The 22,564-nt window shown below is 38.5% G+C and overlaps 1 protein-coding gene across 2 annotated transcripts in view; it reads right to left on the bottom strand.

Moving 5' to 3' along the window:
* The window catches only part of TBK1 (TANK binding kinase 1), a 52,544-nt gene that overhangs the window by 4,004 nt on the left and 25,976 nt on the right, over positions 1-22,564 (bottom strand). For both annotated transcript variants that reach the window (XM_049782743.1, XM_049782744.1), the window contains 14 exons: positions 22,465-22,564; positions 19,977-20,156; positions 17,525-17,721; positions 16,490-16,548; positions 16,076-16,167; positions 9,577-9,678; positions 8,129-8,207; positions 6,351-6,472; positions 6,175-6,251; positions 4,300-4,339; positions 2,616-2,717; positions 2,410-2,506; positions 1,545-1,651; positions 1,322-1,393 (listed from right to left, as the gene is read on the bottom strand). The exon at positions 22,465-22,564 is cut by the window's right edge and continues 11 nt beyond it. In XM_049782743.1, coding sequence (XP_049638700.1) covers positions 1,322-1,393; positions 1,545-1,651; positions 2,410-2,506; positions 2,616-2,717; positions 4,300-4,339; positions 6,175-6,251; positions 6,351-6,472; positions 8,129-8,207; positions 9,577-9,678; positions 16,076-16,167; positions 16,490-16,548; positions 17,525-17,721; positions 19,977-20,156; positions 22,465-22,564 — 1,426 coding nt within the window. The remainder of the gene's footprint in view (positions 1-1,321; positions 1,394-1,544; positions 1,652-2,409; positions 2,507-2,615; positions 2,718-4,299; positions 4,340-6,174; positions 6,252-6,350; positions 6,473-8,128; positions 8,208-9,576; positions 9,679-16,075; positions 16,168-16,489; positions 16,549-17,524; positions 17,722-19,976; positions 20,157-22,464) is intronic.

Here is a 22,564-nt window from a genome sequence, read left to right as displayed (position 1 = left end):
GAGAATATGATAAAAATATGGTCTTTTATTTCCAAACTTATACAATTATCTATTGCTTGAAATTTTACTTACAATAAGAAAACTAATTATATGACAGGTGTCTATAAAATTTTGGAACAGAGCTCAAGTATCGTGTGATGTCATGACTGTTATTCTTCCAAATTTTAGGAAACTCTGGCCTTTTGGAGAAAAGATGAGAGGAGAAATAAGGAAGCTGGGTTCCAGAGTCAGTCTTTTCCAAGGAAATTTAAATTCTATAGATCAGGGGCCGGAGCAATAGAATAGCGTTAAGGCGTTTGCCTTGCACTCGGCCAACACAGGACAGATCCTGGCTCGAATCCCGGCATTCCATATGATCCATCAAGCCTGAAAGAAGCAATTTCTGAGCACAAAGCCAGGAATAACCCAAGCACTGCTGGGTGTGACCCACAAACCAAAAAACAAACCAACAAAAATTCTATAGATCTTTGACTCTATGTGCTCTGTTCCTGATCAATACTGAGATGCACAGTAAGTGATACTGCAGTATGAAACTTCCATGCTTAAAATGCCACTTAAATGTGAAATACTTTTATTTGTGGTTTAATATTAGAGAACTTTTAGGAGGACTTAGAGTCCACAAACTCACTGAGGAAATCAGGACCGGACTCAGCCACCTGAAATGGCTTCCTTGGCCTCTTTCTCCCTCAATGCTGAGGTTCTGTAGATGAGCAGATACTCAATTCCTTAAAAGAACTGTGCACACAGGTGACACTGTTTGGCAAGGAGTTTGTTTGTTTGGTTTATATGTCCACAGCTAGCTCTGCTTAGGGATCACTCCTGACTCTGTGCTCAGGGGACTGTATGTGGTGTTAGGGATGGAACTTGGGCTGACCAAGTGCAAGGCATGCGCCTGATCTGTTGTTCTATCTCTTCAGCCTTATGATCTGTAAGGAACTTTACAGGAGGCTCTGCAAATGACAAAGCATCAAGAAGAGTACTGGCATCTTATGTGTAAGTCTGGGGCTAAAATGAAAAGTCATGGCTCTAAGTGAGACATTCTCATAAAAAATAACATACTAAAGATTTCACTTTTACAAGTGATCTTAATGATAACCATGTTAACCAGTGCTTCTATGAAACTGAATTAATCAGAATTGACTTGTCTTTATTCAATTGCTCAAATACATATTCCGTATGCACAAAACAAAGGAGTTGTGACTTAAACCCTTTCCTATTAGATCCCTTCTCCATTAGCCACCTGAATAAAAGGTCAGATTCAAAACCAGATTTATACTTAAATGTACAATCACCAGGGAAGAATGATCTTTGTATTACTCACCTTTCTAAAATATGATTATTTTCAGCAAGTTCTTTAACCACTCCTTCCATTTCTTCTTTCAATTTCTTCATACTATACATAAAAGTAAAGAAACAAAACTGCTCAAAAAATGAACTAAGTCATTAACATAGCAAACATATTTACAACAAATTAAAATATCCTAAGTTTCACAAATACAATAAAAAGTGGCAACATTATAGTTAGCAAACAACAAAGTTCTTACCCAAGAGTCATTTCCACTAATGTGTTAGAACATGGATAAATTGGGGTCATGGTATGTTTCATTCCACTGGAGGCTGCAAACATTTTCTGAGGTAAAGTTTCTTGTAACTAAAATATCAGAAAAACCACATCAATCAGAAAACACAATATTTACTACAGTCTTTGAATAAAATGTAATATTTCCACTCAGGTAACCTCCCAGCCTAGAAATTTTGAGTGCAGAAGTTTTACCGTATTTTCTAGCGTATAAGATGACCCCCTAATTTTATAGTTAAAACATAGGTTTGGGCCTATATTTGCGGTATAAGACAGAATGTTCCTGTGCTGTATCTTCCACAGTGAGCCAATCACAACAAGCAAAGGTTCAAAGGTTCTACTGTCATAGACTTCCTCTCTGACTCTGGCCAATCTGAGCAGGCTTTACAGTGTAGATTCAGGTCCAGAACATTGTCTAATTTGCATGCATCAAAAGCCTGCTTGGATTGGCTGAGTTAGAGAGGCGGTCCGAGCAGCCTGGCAGTGATTGGTGCAGGATCGAGTTGGAAAATTTATTTCGTGGCAATATTCAGACAATATTCGTTTAGCGGCATATTGAAACATTTTTCGGGATATACTGGGCATATAAGATGACCCCCGATTGTCGGTTGACTTTTTTTTGTTTCAAAAGTCGTCTTATACGCTGGAAAATACAGTAGTTTTAAACACTTAAGTCCTCAAAATATGACTCAAAATACATGTTACAATTGGGCAAGAGTTAAAAGCAGATTACATCCTAGTTCTACCTTGTCAATCATTATTAGATATAAACAGAATTTTTCCTACTAGGAAAATGACCTTTTTTCTTCAATACTCTTGGAGTTTTTTACCTCATTAGTATAGTCTTGGTACTTTGATACTTCTTCTTCAATATCAAAACACTGATTAGTTAGTGATAATAATTGTTTCCTTAGATGAAGCATCTTCCTGAAAACCAAAAAGTATCAATTAATGAAATTCTTATTTAAAATATACAATAAACGCTAAAGTATAATTTGTACGTCAGTTAGTAAATGCCCTTTCAGAGTTTATTTACCTCGTCCAGTCTTCCGATTTATCCAAAAAGGACTCATATTTTTTAACGCACTCATCTGTGAAGTGGGTCAGAGCTTTTGTTGCATGGTAATATAATTTTTGCCTATAATTAAGAAATAATCAGAGGTTTAACCCAAAATAGGTCTTTCTATTTTCAAATATATAAAATGAATGCTCCTGGAGTGACTGCTGAGACTTTCGAATATGTACAGTAGAAAAACTAGAGGTCTCTAAAATAAACTTAACAACAAGAGAAAAGTTCACAGCAGAGAATGTTAAAAAAAAAAAAAAAAAAGAATGGTAAAAAAGAAAAGCGACTATTTCTTTTTTGTTTTGTTTTGTTTTTGAGCCACACCTGTTAGCACTCAGAAATCACTACTGGCAAGCTTGGGGGACCTAAGGGATGTTGGGAATCAAACCTCGGTCCGTCTAGGGTCAGCAGCATGCAAGGCAAACGCCCTACCGCTGTGCTACCATTCTGGTCCCTTAAGTTTATTTTCTACATGTGTTTTGCAATCAGAACACGTGAGGCAGAAGACTGCCCTTTCACTTTCCCATACCAAATCAAGGATCAGCAGAGAGGATCTCAATCTGCACACAGGGCTAGAAAGATAGTACAGCAGTAAGGAAAGCACATGTCTTGCACGTGGTATCTCATATGGTCCCCTGAGCACAGTCAGGAGTGATTCCTGAGTGCAGAGATAGGAGTAACCCAACCAGGTGTGCCCCCAACCCCTAGTGAGCACATCTCTAATAATTCTCTAAAAGTATAGATTAAACTATTATGTTTTGGTTTATTTTTGGGCCACACGTGGCTATATTAGGGCTTACTTCTGGCTCTGTGTTCAGGAACCACTTCATGTGATAACAGGGACTGAAATTGCAAAAGCATTACCTGCTGTACTATCTCTTCAGCATTAAAAAATATTTTGTAGGATGGGTACGCGACTTAGTGATTAAAAAAATAAACTCTGGGGCTGGCGAGATAGCATGGAGATAAGGCGTTTGCCTTGCATGCAGAAGGACAGTGCTTTGAATCCCGGCATCCCATATGTTTCCGCGTGCCTGCCAGTAGCGATTTCTGAGCGTAGAGCCAGGAGTAACCCCTGAGCACTGCCAGGTGTGACCCAAAAACAAACAAACAAACAAAATACTCTGCATATTTAAGGCCCTGAAATTAAGGCCCAGTGGGGCCGGAGAGATAGCATGGAGGTAAGGCATTTGCCTTGCATGCAGAAGGATGGTGGTTCGAATCCCGGCATTCCACCTGGTCCCCCAAGCCTTCCAGGAGCCATTTCTGAGCGTAGAACCAGAAGTAACCCCTGAGTGCTGCCAGGTGTGACCCAAAAACCAAAACCAAAACCATAACACCAAACAAACAAAAAAAGAAATTAAGGCCCAACACCATGGCAGGGAAGGGCCACTGCGAGCTTTGCTAAGGGGAGCATTCCTGGTGGTCCCAAAATTACCCAAGTAGCAGTAAAGCGTTTGGGAGCCTGGCAGTATTGGTGGGGCTAGATGGTGACAAGGACAGGATTCAGGGACAACTGTGAACATGCCAGGCAAGTACTCCAGACCTATGAGCTAGTTCTGGCCCCAAAATATAATCTTTACTGAAATTAATTTTAATTTTTCAGAAAAATCTTATTATAAGTACAAATATTAAACAAAACCCAGACACTTACTTATCAAATTTGTGGATTTGTTCTTCGTTATAAGCTAGTCCTGAAAAAAAAAACAAAGAAAATGTATAAATTTTATAGAAACATAAAAACCAGGTACATCATATATATTCATTTTTAGGAAAACACTTTAGAAAAGGCTAAAGGCTAAGCATTTACCAAATGTAAAAAAAGGTGACCGTGGGCACTCTGGCTTACTAACACTTATATATTCTATACAGTGTTAACATTAAATAGTAACTGGCCAACATTTTAAACTTCAAGACATATTCTTTTTTTTGGGGGGTTTTTGGGCCACACCCGACAGTGCTCAGGGGTTACTCCTTGCTCTGCGCTCAGAAATGGCTCCAGGCAGGCACAGGGGAGCATATGGGAGGCTGGGATTGAACCTGAGTTGGTCCCAGGTAGGCCGCATGCAAGGCAAACACCCTACTACTGTACTATCTTTCCAGCCCCTCAAGACACACTTTTTTTTTTTATTTAAAAATTTTTTTTTTTTGGGTCACACCCGGCATTGCTCAGGGGTTACTCCTGGCTCTGCTCAGAAATCGCTCCTGGCAGGCTCGGGGGACCATATGGGATACCGGGATTTGAACTGATAACCTTCTGCATGAAAGGCCTACCCTCCATGCTATCTCTTCGGCCCCTCAAGACACACTTCTAATCAAAACATTTCTTTTCTAGCAGCTTCTTTCAAGAAGCAACACATGAAATAAACCCGAGCAAAGTCCTTCCATTTAGATAAAGTAGTTAACTCTTTCTTCTCTATTGCTCAGTCTCCTCTGACTTATTTTATTCTGTTCCATTCTGGCCCTTCAGTGTCTAGAGTTCAGGGCCCCTAATTTAAGATATTCATAGAACCCAGAGTGGTAGTACTCTGGGTAGAGCACTTGCCTTGCACCTGGCTGACCCGAGTTCGATCCCCAGCATCTCATATGGCCCTCTGAGTATAGCCAGGAGTGTTGCCTGAGTGCAGAGCCAGGGGTAAGCCCTTTGCACCGCTGGGTGTTGCCCTCAGAGAAAACAAAACAAAACAAAACATTCACAACACAATAGGGGGAAAATATTTACAACATGACTATAATTTGTGGTTTTTTTTTTTTTGGGGGGGGGGGCACACCTGGTAGTGCTCAGGGAACACTCCTGTTGAAGCTCGTGGGACCATGGTCAGTTGCATGCAAGGCAAGTACCCTACCTATTATACTATCTTTCCAGCTGCAGATGGCTATAGTTTTTACACTACTGCATGGTACAGATAAAAGATAAGAGAGAATAGATTCTTGTTTTTTTAGGGCCATACCCATTTGATACTCAGGGGTTATTCCTGACTAAATGCTCAGAAATTGCCCCTGGCATGGGGGGACCATATGGGACGCTGGGGGATCGAACCGCGGTCCTTCCTTGGCTAGCTCTTGCAAGGCAGACACTTTACTTCTAGCGCCACCTCGCCGGCCCCCAAGAGAGAATAGATTCTATGAGTTTGTATCACAAATGAAATATTTTTTTCCTTTTTGGGGGGTGCCTTTGAGCTGGTAGATATTAACTGAACTTATGTGGTAATAACTTTTCAATATATGTAAGCCAAATATTATACTGTATATCAATATACTGTAATATTAATTCTTCAATAGAATAAAATATTAGAAAAAAATTTAATTAGAAATACTCTAAAGGTTGGCTTTAAGATTTTCAGTATAATAACCTCTTTCCTGAAAGAATCAAATCTTTCCAATACTTGGTAAATATACTAAAATATAATAAACTTGAATTCCATAATGTTAAAAACAAATGATAAATCAATGAAAAAAGGAAAAATATTTACATACTTTAAATCTATATATACAAACTGAATTAGATTAATGAGCAAATTTTACTTACTACGTTCTGCTTTGTCTTTTTTGAACTGATAGTAAATCTCTGTGATATAATTTAGCAGAACTTGGAGCTTTTCAACACTATTTAAGAAAGGAAAATCCAAATAAATGAACTGAGTCAATGTGAGAAAGGATATTAAACATTAGGAGCAGAAACTACCAAATACACTTATAACCTACTGTCTATCTTTTGGATGTGTGCCTTCTTGATGGGCCCATGTATCTGCCAGCAATCCACCTGGAGATAATTTGCTTTCGATATCCTGAAGACTAGTCTCTATTGTTCCTTGAGAACTGGAAAGCTAAAGAAAACAAACTGTATCAGATCCAAATTTTCCAAAAATTCAGTAATATTTTTTTTTAAATGCAAGGATGGTTTGTTAGGTTGATTCTACTTTGGGGGGGGTCACACCCGGCCACGCTCAGGGGTTACTCCTGGCTCTACGCTCTGAAATCACTCCTGGCAGGTCCGGGGGACCATATAGGATGCTGGGATTCGAACCACCATCCTTCTGCATGCAAGGCAAACGCACTACCTCTGTGCTATCTCTCCGGCTTGATTCTAATCTAAAGTACATGACATGAAACAATCATTTTATTTTATTTTATTTTATTTTATTTTGTTTGTTTTTGGAAACAATCATTTTATAAACTACTTCTAACACTGCCTGGGTTGATAGCTCAGTAAGAGAGTGCATGCTTTGTACAACGAAGATCTGAATTTGATCCCTGGCATATACAAGTAAAAAGATGCCTGGCATTACTATTAACCAAAGAAATGCAATTAAAGAAATTAAAGACAGCAAACACTTAAAAACTAGTTAACATACAGTGTTTACAAAAACATGGCTTTTGTCATTTGGCAACTAGAATCTATAAATCTTACAAATAAATTAATATCAAAGTTTCTATGTGCATACACTTTCATTCAGACTAAAACTTCTTTTTTTCTTTTTTTTTTTTTATAGGTCACATCCGGCGGTGCTCAGGGGTTACTCCTGGCTGTCTGCTCAGAAATAGCTCCTGGCAGGCATGGGGGACCATATGGGACACCGGGATTTGAACCAACCACCTTTGGTCCTGGATTGGCTGCTTGCAAGGCAAAGGCTGCTGTGCTATCTCTCTGGGCCCCAGACTAAAACTTCTAAAAATGGATCCCACACAAAAACCAGCACAGGTGGGTAGGGTTGTCTTGTACACAGTCAACCTTAGTTCACTTCTTGGCACCACATAAGGTCCCCTAAGCCCTGCCAAGAGTGATCCCTGGAGTTAGCCAGAAGTAAGCCCTAAGCACTGTCAAATGCAGACCCCAAACAATAATCTTGCACAAGACACACACATACACACAGCCCTAAGCACTGTCAAATGCAGACCCCAAACAAACAATAATCTTGCACAAGACACACACACACACACACACACACACAGCCCTGCCAACAGTGATCCCTGGAGTTAGCCAGAAGTTAAGCCCTAAGCACTGTCAAATGCAGACCCCAAACAAACAATAATCTTGCACAAGATACACACACACACACACACACACACACACATATTCAGGAATGTTCACTGAAATGTTATGAAAAAAATCAGAAGCAACTTAAATACAATAAACAGCATTGTGTTACAGATATGGTAGATCCACAAATTAAAATGCTAGGAGTTCTTGGAAATGAGAATAATATAGTATATGTCATAAAGCAGCACTCTACCACTTAATCAAATCCCCAGACACAGCATTATAGGTTAATAAGGGTATATTTGTATTTAGCACAAGCAGAAAATGCTACAATTCACTTCAGAGCAGAAGAATACTTAAGTATTGTAAAGAATTCCTAAAAACTGAAAAAGTTTGCTTTTCTTCAAAAGAATATGCATATATCAATTCTCTTGGAAGGCTGAGTTCTAATCTGGTCAGAAATAAAAAAACAGATTATGAGTCATAACTTGTATATACTTACTCTCAATAATTTGGTATGTATATCTGAAATTTCACCTAACTCTGCTGCTTCTAGATTGATTTTCATCATTTTTTCATAGCTGTATAAAAATAAGTTAGGAAAAATAAAATTAATAAAAGTATAATTAAAAATTAGTCTATATGTTAGTTTATAATTTGTTAAAAAAGTAATAATGTATAGGAGATGAGTCAATAGCACAGCAGGAAGGATGTCTGTTTTGCATGCAGCCGACCCAGCTTGGATCCCTGGCATTCGATATGATCCCCTGAGTCTGCTAGGAGTGATTTCTGAATGTAGAGCCAGGAGTAACCCCTGAGCACCACTGGATGTTGTATGGTCAAAAACAAAACAAAACAAAAACAAAAAATAAGTATAGGGGTCAAAGAGATAGCATGGATGTAAGACGTTTGCCTTGCATGCAGAAGGACGGTGGTTCAAATCCCGGCATCCCATATGGTCCCCGAGCCTGCCAGGAGCGATTTCTGAGCGCAAAGCCAGGGGTAACCCCTGAGCGTTGCTGGGTGTGACCCCATAACCAGGAAGAAAAAACAAACAACCCCCCCAAAAAAATAAAAGTATGAATTTGTAAAACCTATGAACAATGGATTCCAATAAATAAGAAATTTTATATAGTTCTATTAATAAATTTGCAGGTTAAGAAATAAAGCAGATGGGGCCGGAGAGATAGCATGGAGGTAAGGTGTTTGCCTTGCATGCAGCAGAACGGAGGTTCGAATCCTGGCATCCCATATGGTCCCCCGAGCCTGCCAGGAGCGATTTCTGAGCGTAGAGCCAGGAGTAACCCCTGAGCGCAGCTGGGTGTGACCCAAAAACCCAAAACCAAAAAAAAAAAAAAAAAAGAAATAAAGCAGACAAATAAATTTAAATAGTTGAATGCAAGGACATAAGTCAAAATAGACAATTTCAGACTTAACAGAGGTCAATAATAAAATATTGAACTATTTATTATTACCATTTACTATTTATTTATTATGTTCTTTATATAGTATAAATAGTGTAGTCTAGAAGAGAGCCATTTAAAATATTCTGTTTCAAAAGGTCAGGGATGGTTATTAAATCAGAATAAATGAAAAGCAATGTCAAATTCTAAAAATAGACTTCCCGGCTAATTCCCTCACTTTGTTGGTAGTAGGTCATACAGTGTCTGCTCAACAAAGTCGAAAACAATTTCTATCTCTGATTACTTTTTCTTTTCTTTGAAAGGAGGGAGAAGATGCCAGAGAAATGACATTCGTTTCTTACCCAGATAATGGCTATTTCTGCCTTTGTGAAAAAGTAGGTTTCATCAAAGATAGCTCTTAAAAACAAGCATTTGCAGAACACACTATATAGTTAAGTACATGGCAAATATGTAAACAAATTAAACCACCTAGAACAACTTTTAAAAAACATTTTAACCACTACTAGAAAGAAAATAATCTACTCACACTTTCACAGTTTTTTCAATGTTTCTGATGCAGAAATCCAGTGTGATAACAACTTCTGTCTTTTTGTGAACAGTTTCATTATAATCATCTTTAACTAATTCTCTAAAAAATAATTTATTTTCATTAGTTCTTTGAAAAACTTATTTTCCCTCATCCATAACTAATTCCAATTCTTAATATTCTCAATATATTATAAACTAATGTACTTTCTTCATTTTTAAAGTGCACTCCTGATGGTGCTCAGGTTACTCCCAGCTCTGTGCTTGGGTTTACTTCTGTGGTGCTGGGGGGGGAGACAGGAAAAACTATATAGTGACATGGATTGAACCCAAGGTTCTCAAAGGTAAAAAGCATGTTACTCCAGCTCTTGAAATAATCTCCCAGTCCCCAATTCACCCACTTCAGGACATTATCACTGAAAACATTTCTGTAATTTACATACATATCTAAGGCATAAACTATTACTACTTAGGAATTTAGTAGTTTTAAAATCTAGGACATTAATATACTAAAGAATAAAAATTTGGGGCTGGGCGGTGGCGCTGGAGGTAAGGTGCCTGCCTTACAAGCGCTAGCCAAGGAACGGACAGCGGTTCGATCCCCCGGCGTCCCATATGGTTCTCCCAAGCCAGGGGCGATTTCTGAGCACATAGCCAGGAGTAACCCCTGAGCGTCAAACGGGTGTGGCCCAAAAACCAAAAAAAAAAAAAAAAAAAAAAAGAATAAAAATTTATAATCACAGAAATAAGCTATAAAACATTACATCTTATAAAAAAATAAATTCTACTAGAATTTATTGCTTTACGTTAGACACTGCTTTAAAACAAGTTAACATGATCTCTGAGTAAGGACAACACAGACTGTGGGTTTTTTGTTTTGTTTTTCGGCCACACCCAGCAGCACTCACAGGTTATTCTTGGCTCTGAGCTCAGAAATCATTCCTGGCAGGCTTGGAGGACCATATGGATGCTGAGGATTGAACCTGGTGAGCTGGTGCAAAGCAACTGCCATACCCACTGTGATACTGTTCTGGCCCCTAGAGCTATCTGAAGCCTAATTTCTATAGTTGATAAGCTAAGAATGGGATTTACTTTTTACTAGGATTTTGAGTTTTTGTTTATGGTGCTAGAGATGGAGCCCATCTATGTAAAATATTCTACCACTAAACCACATTTACTTTTTATTTTTATTTATTTTTTCTTTTCTTTCTCTTTTTTAAAAATAATATCCTTAAGCACGGGATTTATTTTTTTTAATTTTTAATTTTTATTGTGACCAAAGTACATTACAAATCTTTCACTACATCATTTATGGTACATAGTGACAATGAATGAGGGGCATTCCCACCACCAGTGCTGTCCTCCCTCCACCCCTGTTCCCAGTACGCATCCCATATCTCCCTCCTCTACCCCCCAGTATGCTAGTGCAACTGGTCTCCACTTTACAGCTTGTTGTAGATTGAGCATCTATTCCACCCTCATTGGAGATAAAAAGGATAAGAAAAAGGGGAGGAAAAAATTTGGTGACAACTACCAAAAAAAGAAAGAAGAGGAAGAGAGAGAGAGAGAGAGAGAGAGAGAGAGAGAGAGAGAGAGAAAAGAAAAGAAAAATGGAAGAAAAAAAGAAAAAAATGGACCCAGCAAATAAAAATAAATCTCTAAATAATAACCACAAGAGTGAAAAAGAATGAGAAAAGTGAAAGAAAAAAGAGAAGGAAAATAAAGTCAAAAACTAACAAATCAAAACAAAACAAGAAAAAGTATGGGTGCTGGAGTGGTAGGGTTTGGCGTTCCCCCCACGTTTTTTTTTTGCATAGGCACAGTAAGCATTGGGGAAGAAAGGGAATTCCCGTGGCCTAAGAGATTCAGGGTTTCTCCATCCTTGAAGCATAACATCAATGGGATCAACCCCTGGCTCCATATAAGCACGGGATTTACTTTTTAAAGTTCGTAAAAGGCAAAACAGAGCCTTATATTGCCCACAACACTTAAAATACTTGTTAATGAGGGGATAATGATACACTGATGAAGGGGGGGTGTTCTGGTTATGACTGTAACCCAAATATGATGTTACTTAAATAAAAATATATTAAAAAATACTTGTTAATAAGCCAGAGATAAGAGAATAAGTACCTGAATACTGCCAAAGTGATCCCAAGTGTAGAGCAGAGAAAACCCTGACCATAGTAGGATGGGGCCCATCTCCCATAATAAAATAATTACTGGGCCCAGAGAGATAGCACAGTGGCGTTTGCCTTGCAAGCAGCTGATCCAGGACCAAAGGTGGTTGGTTCGAATTCTGGTGTCCCATATGGTCCCCTGTGCCTGCCAGGAGCTATTTCTGAGCAGACAGCCAGGAGTAACCCCTGAGCACCGCCGGGTGTGCCCCCCCCCCCAAAAAAAAAATTACTGACATTTAAAAAAAGAAGTTTAGAAGTAGTGTCTATATTAAAAATTATTGGAAGGGGCAAGGATAGCACAGTGGTAAGGCGTTTGCCTTGCATGTGGCCAATACAGGACGGACCCCGGTTAGAATCCTGTCACCCCATATGGTCCCCTGAGCCTGCCAGGGATCACAGAAAATCTATAGATTAATTGGGTCATGTGATCATTCAGTAAACCTTTTTTTTGTTGTTGTTTTTGGGTCACACCCAGTGGTGTTCAGGGGTTACTCCTGGCAGGCACAGAGGACCATATGGATGCCAGGATTCAAACCACCATCTGTCCTGAATAGGCTGTATGCAAGGCAAACGCCCTACCACTGTGCTATGTCTCCGGTCCTGGCCGAGCCTGCTGGGAGTGGCATCTGAGCCAGAGCCAAGAGTGACCCTTGAGCACTGCTGGGTATGACCCAAAAACAAAAATTATTTGGGGGGTGGGAGAACAGAGAGATAGCACCGTGGTAAGGCATTTGCCTTGCATGCAGCTGACCCGTGATGGACTGGATTTGATTTCTGGCATTCCATATGGTCCAAAGCCTGCTAGGAGTGATTTCTGAGTGCAGAGCTAGGAGTATCCCCTGAGTGCTGCTGAGTGTGGCCACAAAACCAATATGTGTGTGTGTGTGTGTATGTATGTGTATATATGTATATACATATATATATTTATGGGGAAGACATAGTTCTGTAATATAGCATTTTTGCCTTCTAAGTCTGAGGCCTGGTTTGATCCCTGTCACCACTAAAAAAAAATCTGTTTTTCTCCTAACTTATTAAACTTCAATAACAGCATTCTTTTTTTTTTTTTTCAATAACAGCATTCTTGGAAAAAAATATAGACCTTCCTCAAGAAACTAGAAATTGAACTTTCACCCAACTCACCTCTTCTGAGAATATACACAGGGACCCAAAAAAATAATGCTGAAAAGGTATTTGCACTCCTATGTTCATTTCAGTACTATTTATAATACCCAGAATCTGAAATAACCCAAGTGCCTGACAACAGATAAGTATATAAGGAAACTATGGTACATTTACATATGGAATACTATGGAGCTGTTAAAAAAAAATGAAGTCATGGGCCCGGAGAGAGATAGCACAGTGGCGTTTTCCTTGCAAGCAGCTGATCCAGGACCAAAGGTGGTTGGTTCGAATCCTGGTGTCCCATACGGTCCCCTGTGCCTGCCAGGAGCTATTTCTGAGCAGACAGCCAGGAGTAACCCCTGAGCACCGCAGGGTGTGGCCCAAAAACCAAAAAAAAAAAAAAAAAAAAAAAAAAAAAAAAAATCAAGTAATGAAGTTTATACATGAACAGACAATGAAAGTATCATGCTGAGTCAGAGGGAGAGTAACAGACAGAATGACTGCATTCATCTGCAGATTAAAAAACAAACAATACCCAAATAATACCCAAAGATAATAGAAACAATGGTGGGAAGCGTGGTTAGGAAAGAGAAGGGACCTATGACAATACAATAATAATAATAGTTGGAAATGATCACTCAGAATAAGGAACTGGGAATTGAAAGGAAGTAAAGTGATATGCCTGCAACACTTCAATAACAGCATTGCAAATCACAGTGCCTAAAAGAAAAAAAGGAGAAAGAGAGAAAGAGAGAGAGAAAGAGAGATGTGCCTGCTACAGAGGCAGGCTGAGGTTGGGAACAGAATGATAGAATGACGGAGGGTAACTGGGAATATTAGTGGTAGGAAATTAACACCGGTGAAGGAATAAGTGTTAGGATATTGGATGTCTAAAGTTCAACTATTTTAAACTATCTCATGGTGATTTAATTAAAAAATTAAATTGTGGGGCCGGGCGGTGGCGCAAGAGGTAAGGTGCCTGCCTTGCCTGCGCTAGCCTTGGACGGACCAGGTTCGATCCCCCGGCGTCCCATATGGTCCCCCAAGCCAGGAGCAACTTCTGAGCGCATAGCCAGGAGTAACCCCTGAGCATTACCGGGTGTAGCCCAAAAACCAAAAAAAAAAATTAAATTGCAAACTATAGTCTCGGGACTGGAGAGATAGCATAGTGGTAAGGCATTCGCCTTAGACGCAGAAGAATGGTGGTTCAAATTCCGGCATCCCATATGGTCCCCGGAGCCTGCTAGGAGCGATTTCTGAGCATAGAGCCAGGAGTAACCCCTGAGCACTGCCGTGTTTGACCCCAAAACAAAAACAAAAAAAGGAAAACTATAGCCTCAACAATATTATAAAAATAAATGCAACTAGCACTTAAGATTTTTCTAGGAGTTGCTTAGTAAAAGCAAAGAAGCTAACAGAAAGATAAAACCATAGGTTTAAAAATGAGACACATAAGGGTGGTCAAAAAAAAGAGATATATGAACACATAAAAAATATATTAAGTGGGGGCTGGAGCAAATAGGACAGGGGTAGGGCATTTGCCTTGCACAAGGCCGACCCCGAGTGGACGGCGGTTTGAGTCCTGGTTTCCCATATGTCACCTCAAGCTTGCCAGGAGCAACTTCTGAGCACAGAGCCATGAGTAATCATGAGCACTACTGGGTGTGACACCCCCCACAAAAATATATATAAAATAAGGGCTAAAGAAATCGTAAAGCAGGTAGGGCATTTGCCTTGCGCACAGCTAAGCTCAGTTGATCCCTGGCATCCCATATGGTTCACTTAGTCTTCCAGGAGTGATTCCTGAGCACAGAGCCAGGAGAGTACCCTGAGAACTGCTGGGTATGGCCCTCAAAATCAACAAGCAAAAAACCCCTGAACTTTTATGTATTGGAAAAAACCCTCATAACTATGTTTTTTTCTTGTTGTAAGCAGAAGAAGCAGAACAAGAAAGATATAATAGCTTTGTATATGTTTCTGAGAGAAGAAAATGTGAGATCAACGAGGTATAAATCATCACACCCATCAAAGGTATCGAGCATCATCATCAATGCAGAAGCTCCCAAAACAAAGTGTGTATAAAAGTAAAACTCTTCAAACATATATCAGAGTATCCTGGAATTCAATCCTTAGAACCACAAAGAAATAAAACATACACATACAAAAATAACTCACTGGTCATGGAAAGTGTGTACTCAAACAGTCTGAGTTCATTTATATGAAACATCTAGACTAGGAAAATGTACAGTCTGTAAATCTGTTGGTGATTACCACAGGCTCAGGAGCTTTCAGTAGAAATGTGGAATGAATGCTAATGGGGTCAAGTTTCCCTTTGGGGGGTAATAAAATATTTTAAAAGTCAAGGTAATTGTTACACATTAAATTGAACACTTTAAATTAAATGGGTGAATTATATAGTATGTGAATTATATTTCAATAACAATGCTGAAACAGGAAGATTCTGAGGAGATAATCTAGAAAGAAGTTCAGGTTGTACTGAAGGATAACTAGGCTGAGCTTTTAAAGATAGTGAGATGTCAAGAAAAACAAGGTCCTTTTGAACACTGATTTGTTTGTTATCACAATGTAATGTGTGGGGTACTTTTTTGATTTGTTTTGGCGTCACACCTGGTGTCATTCAGAGATTATCCTGACTCTGTGCTCAAGAATCACTTCTAGTAGAATTTGGGGGACCATATGTCACCACATGAAGAACTGAACCCGGATACGCCATGAGCTTTACCCATTGTATTATCTCTCTGGTTCACAGAGATAAGTTTTAAAATTCAGATATTCTGGGGCCAGAGTATTGGGGCTGCGGCGGGGCGTTTGCCTTGTACACGTCAACCTAGGACGGACCTTGGTTTGATCCCCAGCATCCCACAGCCAGGAGCAGTTTCTGAGTACATAGCCAGGAGTAACGTCGGAGCATTGCCAGTGTGGCCTCAAAACCAAAAAAAAAAAAAAAAATCAGATATTCTATGTCTTATTTATTTCACAAGGCTACTATAAGAATCCAATAAAAAAAATAGCTTTGAAATATTTCATATACTAAAATAAAAAACAGTTATTATAATAAAAACCCTGTATAGACGTTTTCTAATTTCAAGATCTAAAGAATCAAAGAGTGGATTGCTGACTATCATTTTAGGGAGGTCCAAGAGAATATTAACTTTCAAACTTCAATTTATTACTTACATTAACCACCGTATACCCTTTCGCATTAATTCCTGATAAAGCAGCAATGTGCTAGCAATTCTACATGCATAACATACAACTCCTGTGATTGCCTAAAGAAATACAAAATGTCCATTATTGGTACTGTGTATGGGTAAGAAAAACTCTTACTCAAAAGTTCTCAAAGCTTATTGTTAATCAAGTTCATTAAAATCACAATAACTGTCCATTTCTATAAGCTGATAGAACTGCAATAAAAATTTCATCTTAAAGTTAATGTTAAAAAACATAAGATAGCTGATAACATATAATAATTTAAGTGACAAATTCCAACAATCATATTGGTAATACACTATCATAATATATTATTACTTCCATTACTGATAGGATATTTTTAATTAATATGTTAAAATTGCAATCTAATTAGATACTAACCTTAGCCATGCTAGCATCCCCATCTAAGTCGTAGCGTGGATGTACTTTAGGGAGGGAAACTGAAATACAAAGTAAAATAATTGGGAAAAAAAAGAGCTTCCAATACATTATTTTATCTTTTAAGTTAAACTTTAAAATAGCAACCTCTATATTTAACGCTAACCTCTAAATTATGTATTATGATGATTGGCAAAGCATTAATTTATATGGTGCAGGCTTCATATACGCAAGCAATGTTTCTACCATTGAGCTACATCTTTGGGCTTACTATCAAAGCTCTTTAATGATCTTAGATTAAACAGACAAACAAACAAAACAACACATTTAGTGGGGCCAGAAAGAGAGTACAGGAGGCAAGGCAATGTTTTTGCATGCTGTTGAAGCAGCAGCAACCCTGATTCAAATGTGCACCACTTTGAGCACAAAACTAGGCTACTGAGCATTCATTAACCCCTATCCACGCCCCACAAAAACATCAAACAAACTAAAAGCTCCACGTGAAGCAAGAATGCTTATTTCATACAAACTAAACTATTTACAAAAAGTTTAGTTTTCTTTTCCTTAAATACTTTCCAATACAATAATCTTAGTGCTTACCCTACAAACTAAATAAATACCAATGATCCAAATAAAAAAGTAAAACTTGGGTAACCTTTATTTTCCCAGTAGGGTTAATAATTAAAAGTAATTCTAAAAATGCTGCTTTAATTTATCCATAGCCTTACAAAGTGACCTATTCTCATTAAACACAATATTTATTTGCTGAAATTCATGATACAAAAAGTTAGTAATACATTAAAAGTTGAGAGCTAGAGTAAGACATATGACAAACTATTTCATCACGGCATGAAACAAAATATTCCAGGTCTAATAAATTGCCATTAGAACTTTAAAAAAGTTCTATTACTAGTTTCTTTCATTTAATTTAATGCCTATGAAAGTTCTACATTAACACTGTCATCAATCTTATGAAATGACAAATAATTTTACAATTAGATATTTTCTTAGTGAGAAGAAAAAAAAAATCCACCTTACTTTTTTCATATATCAATCCTATGGTATTCTGAGGTTCCCGGCTTACAACAAAGATTGGATTTTCCTCAGTAGTTTTAGGGAAATTCTGCGCCAGTTTTCCAGGGTCTAGAACTAAGCGTCGTCCTTCATATATAAGTTCTTGGTTAGAAGAAATAATTTTGGTTTGTTTATATACCAGTTCATGAAATACAGTAGCACTGTAGGGGAAACAAAGAAACACATAATTGAATTAAAAAACCAGGGGGCTGAGGGGCAACCTACTCAACTATGCTTCGGGTTACTCCTGACTCTACACTCAGGAATTATTCCTGCTGGGATTAAACTTGAACTCGGGTCAGCTGCATGCAAGAAAAGTACCTTACCAGCCTTTCACTCACTCCCAATGTAGAATTTTGTTTGTTTGTTTGTTTGTTTTTTTGGCTACACCCAGTGATGCTCAGGGGTTACTCCTGGCTATGCACTACGAAATTGCTCCTGGCTTGGGGGACCATATGGGACACCAGGGGATTGAACCTCGGTCTGTCCTAGGCTAGCGCAGGCAAGGCAGATGCCCTAACGCTCTCTGCCACTGCCCTGGCCCCCCAATGTAGAAATTTTTAAATGATCATTTCTAAGCGATTCATCAGCTCATGACCAGTCCACAGAAGCACTGCTCTGCTGATGTGGATGCTATACTATAAAGTCTATTAAACTGAAAATCCTATGCAACCTCTCCACAAAGCATCAATTCTAAAATATTTTTGTTTTTGTTTTGGGACCACATCCAGCAGTGCTCAGAGGTTACTCTTGGCAGTGCTGGGGACCATATGGAAGTATGCCAACGAGCAAACCCGGGTCAGCCCTATGCAAAACAAACAACTTATGTGCTATACTACCACTCAGGTCCCCTCTAAAATACCTTATATTTGTATACCTCTACTGGGTAAGTACAACATACAGAATTTAAGAAATTCAGTATTTTAGCTAGCAACAATTACATAAAAATAATCATTTACATTCCCTAGCATTTTATATACTAAGTAATGTCACATCTCAAAAATAATTTATTTCCAAATTCTACAAATAATTCTGAAAAGAGAATTTACTGTAAGAACATTTTGTATACAGAAAAATAATGTACCTGCACTTTAAACAAAATCCAGTTAAGATGAAATAAACTAAACCAACTGATTTTTTTTCTTCACTGAAAATAACAGTATTTTCATATTTAACACTGGAGAGTAACAATACACTTAACAGCATGAAGTTTATTTTGTTTTGGTTTTTGGCCACATATAACTGTGCCTGGGGGATCAGGATCAGTTGTATGCAAGGCAAATAACCTCTGTGCTATTTCTGTGGTCCTAAGCATGAAGTCTGAAATCAGACCATCTTACTTGCACTTTGCATTATCATAAAATTAACTGACTTATTGTGCTGATTTTTCTTATCTATAAGGTGGAAGTAATAATATCCACCTCACAAATCTGTTGCTAGGCTGAGTTAAATACTGAAAAAATTTAAGAATGCTACCTGCAACATGACTATATGTTGTAGTATTTGGTAAATAAATTATATTAGCTTTCACAATAGATTGGAGGTAAAATGTAGATTCTGCATAGATCTACATCAAAAAGCAATGCTTTTGCAACAAACTGTGATTTGTCTCTGCATAGGCCTTTGCTCTGATTTAGCTTTGATTATGTTATATGCTCATATTCCTCATACATTAATGTTTTATTTTTTTTTTCAGGGTGGAAGTTTGGGTCAAACTGGCGTGCTCAATGAACCAAATCTTTGTTGGCTGCATGTGAGGCAAGTGCCTTACTTGCCTATCTCCTATCTTCCAAGAACAGTATTAACAAACCTTACCATTTATAGATGCTATTTGGTCTGAGATTAAGTACTATAAGAAAAGGTACAGAAATAAATTGCTTCAAAGAGAAGTGAAAAGGAACTCAGCAAGCACTCAAATATAATTTTCTAAGTGGAAACAGGATGCCTTTAGCAAAATGAAGGCATCTCTGCAATTTCCTTTTGTAATTAAAGTTTTTTTTTTTTTTTTTTTTTTTTTTTTTGTGGTTTTTGGGTCACACCCGGCAGTGCTCAGGGGTTACTCCTGGCTCCATGCTCAGAAATTGCTCCTGGCAGGCACAGGGGACCATATGGGACGCTGGGATTCGAACCGATGACCTCTTGCATGAAAGGCAAACGCTTTACCTCCATGCTATCTCTCCAGCCCCCTTAAGTTAAGTTTTTGAGTTTGGGGGGCTATCTGGCAATACTCAGGGCTTATATCCAATCCTGTTTTGAGGGGCTACAGCTGGTGGGGCTTGGGGGAATATATAGTGTACCTGGGATTGAACCCAAGTTCATTAAATACAATGCAGACTTCCTACTCACTGTACTATTACTCTGGCCTCAAATTTTTTTTTATAAATACAACATACAAGGAAAATATAGAGGCACTTACGTGTTATAACTATGAATGTAAATCTTATGAGCTGTCATCTGTTGTAGTGAAAAAACATGAATTATCATTCGGTGAAGTATATCACTTGTTTCTGCAAAAAACTGGTCAAAACCCCAACACTTTTCCTGATCAGCCTCAAGGATATTCGCAAGAACAGGGGTAAGCAGAACCTGAAGACCCCTAAAACAGAATAAAAAATTACTAAGAGTAAATGAATGTATTATATTTTGTCAAGATAAGAATATAAACTATTTATCAGTTACTGATAATATTAATTTTTTGTTTGTTTTTGAGTCACATCCAGCAGCACTCAGGGATTACTCCTGGTTCTAGGCTTAGAAATCACTCCTGGCAGGCACAGGGAACCATATGGGATGCCGGAATTCGAACCACCGTCCTTCTGCATGCAAGGCAAATGCACCACCTCCATGCTATCTCTCTGTCCCCTAAAATAGGTTTTCTCAGAAGTCAAAACATCAAAATATGGGGCCGGAGAGATAGCATGGAGCTAAGGTGTTTGCCTTTCATGCAGAAGGACAGTTTGAATCCCGGCATCCCATATGGTCCCCTGTGCCTGCCAGGGGCGATTTCTGAGCATAGAGCCAGGCGTACCCCCTGAGCGCTGCTGTGTGTGACCCAAAAACCAAAAAAAAAAAAAATCTTGTTCTATATTTTACATGTATATACATATATACACATACATGTATACACACAAGACAATTACATTAACAATGACTAATATTCATTAACCATAATTAGAGTAAGAGGTTATCAAATTATAACCTATATTCACTGTGAGTTACACAATAATCACATCATGAAAAATAAATATTCAGTAATTAGAAATGTTAAATCTTATTTTTTTTTCACACCTGGCATCGCTCAGGGGTTCCTCCTGGCTCTACACTTAGAAATCGCTCCTGGCAGGCTCGAGGACCATATGGGATGCCGGGATTCGAACAACCATCCTTCTGCATGCAAGGCAAACGCCTTGCCTCCATGCCATCTCTCCGGCCCCAGAAATGTTAAATCTTGACTAGTCTTTTTTTCCACCAGTAACCACCAGTAAAATCTTTAATTCTTTTTGTTGTTTTTTTTGAGCCATACCCAGCAGCTATCATAGGTTACTCCTGGTTCTGTACTTAGAAAAACTGGCAGGGTTAGGGGACTATATAGGATGCTGGGGATTAAACCCAGGTTGGCTGCATGCAAGGCAAATGCCCAGACCGCTGGGCTATAGCTCTGGTCCCAAAATCTATACTCTTTTATTTTCTACTTTTTCTTTCTTTTTGGGTCACACCTGGTATTAGTCAACAGTTACTCCTGGTTCTACACTCAGGAATTACTCATAGCAGTGCTCAAGGGACCATCTGGGATACCAGGGATAGAAGTCAGGTCAGCTTCATGCAAGGCAAATGCCCTACCAGTTGTACTTCATAGTTCTAGCCCTACATTTTATTACAAAAAAAAATTTTAGTGGTGGGGAATCACAAGTGTAAGGCAGGTGCACTATCACTGAGACACATTCTCAGCTCTATTTCTTATAACCTTAATCCTTTATGAACAGGATACTTATCTGACAATACTGTTTTTTTTTGAATTCTGGTGCTAAACTAAGGATTCATAAATCTGGTTGATTCATTCATTCATTAATAATTTTGGGAACCATACCCAGTGGTGCTCAGAGACACTCCCAATTTTGTGCCTGCAGTGCTCTATAAATCCTATGCAGTACCAGGATCTGATTCAGGGTTGTGGCTGCAGCACCATCTAGGCAAAATGCTGTAACAGTAACTTCATTGGCCTTGAGTGTTTTTTTTAGAATTCATTACACCTATTTCTACCACATTTAATAACTTTTTAAAAAAATAATAGATACAAGGGTCCTAATTTAGATCTCTACCTACATTGGCCAGAATTTCAAGACAATTTAAAAATTATTTTCCCTGGGACCAGAGCGATAACACAGCAGATAGAATGTTTTGTTTTGCTACAGCCAACCCGGGTTCAATTTCTTTCATCCCATATAGTTCTTCAAGACTGCCAGGAATGATTTCTGCTTGCAGAGCCAGGAATAATCCCCAAGTACCACTGGTGTGGCTCAAAAACAAAACAAAAAATGTTTTCCTATATTCTCATAGAGACCTTGAAATTCCTGATATAAAGCAAAATCAAGCTTTTTGATTTTGTGTTCAAGAAGATAAGACACCATACATATATGCTTCTAGTAACATCTGATTTTTTTGGGGGGAGAGGTTTTTCTGTTTTTGGGCCATACAGTCTCAGGCGTTACCCAGGCAATCAGACTATATGGGATGCCAGGGAATCGAACCTGGATCAGCCGCATGCAAGGCAAATGTATTACCTGCTGGGCTATTGCTCTAGCCCCTGATTAAAAAAATAATGATACATTTAAGTGTGTGTGATGTAAGTCAGCAAAGATTCTAAACACCAAAGAGCTAAAGAGAATTAGGTGTGCTATACTTACCGAGAAAGACTACAAGAGACAGGCATCTCTCCACTCCAGTCAATTGGTCCATTCTCTGCTTTCTGTACTCCAGATATTGCACCAGAAGGCTTTCCTGTGA

The sequence above is a fragment of the Suncus etruscus genome, chromosome 11 (assembly GCF_024139225.1).
Source record: "Suncus etruscus isolate mSunEtr1 chromosome 11, mSunEtr1.pri.cur, whole genome shotgun sequence".
NCBI lineage: Eukaryota > Metazoa > Chordata > Mammalia > Eulipotyphla > Soricidae > Suncus > Suncus etruscus.
The sequence above is the reverse complement of the archived record's forward strand: the minus strand, read 5'-3'. Positions and strand labels throughout refer to the sequence as shown.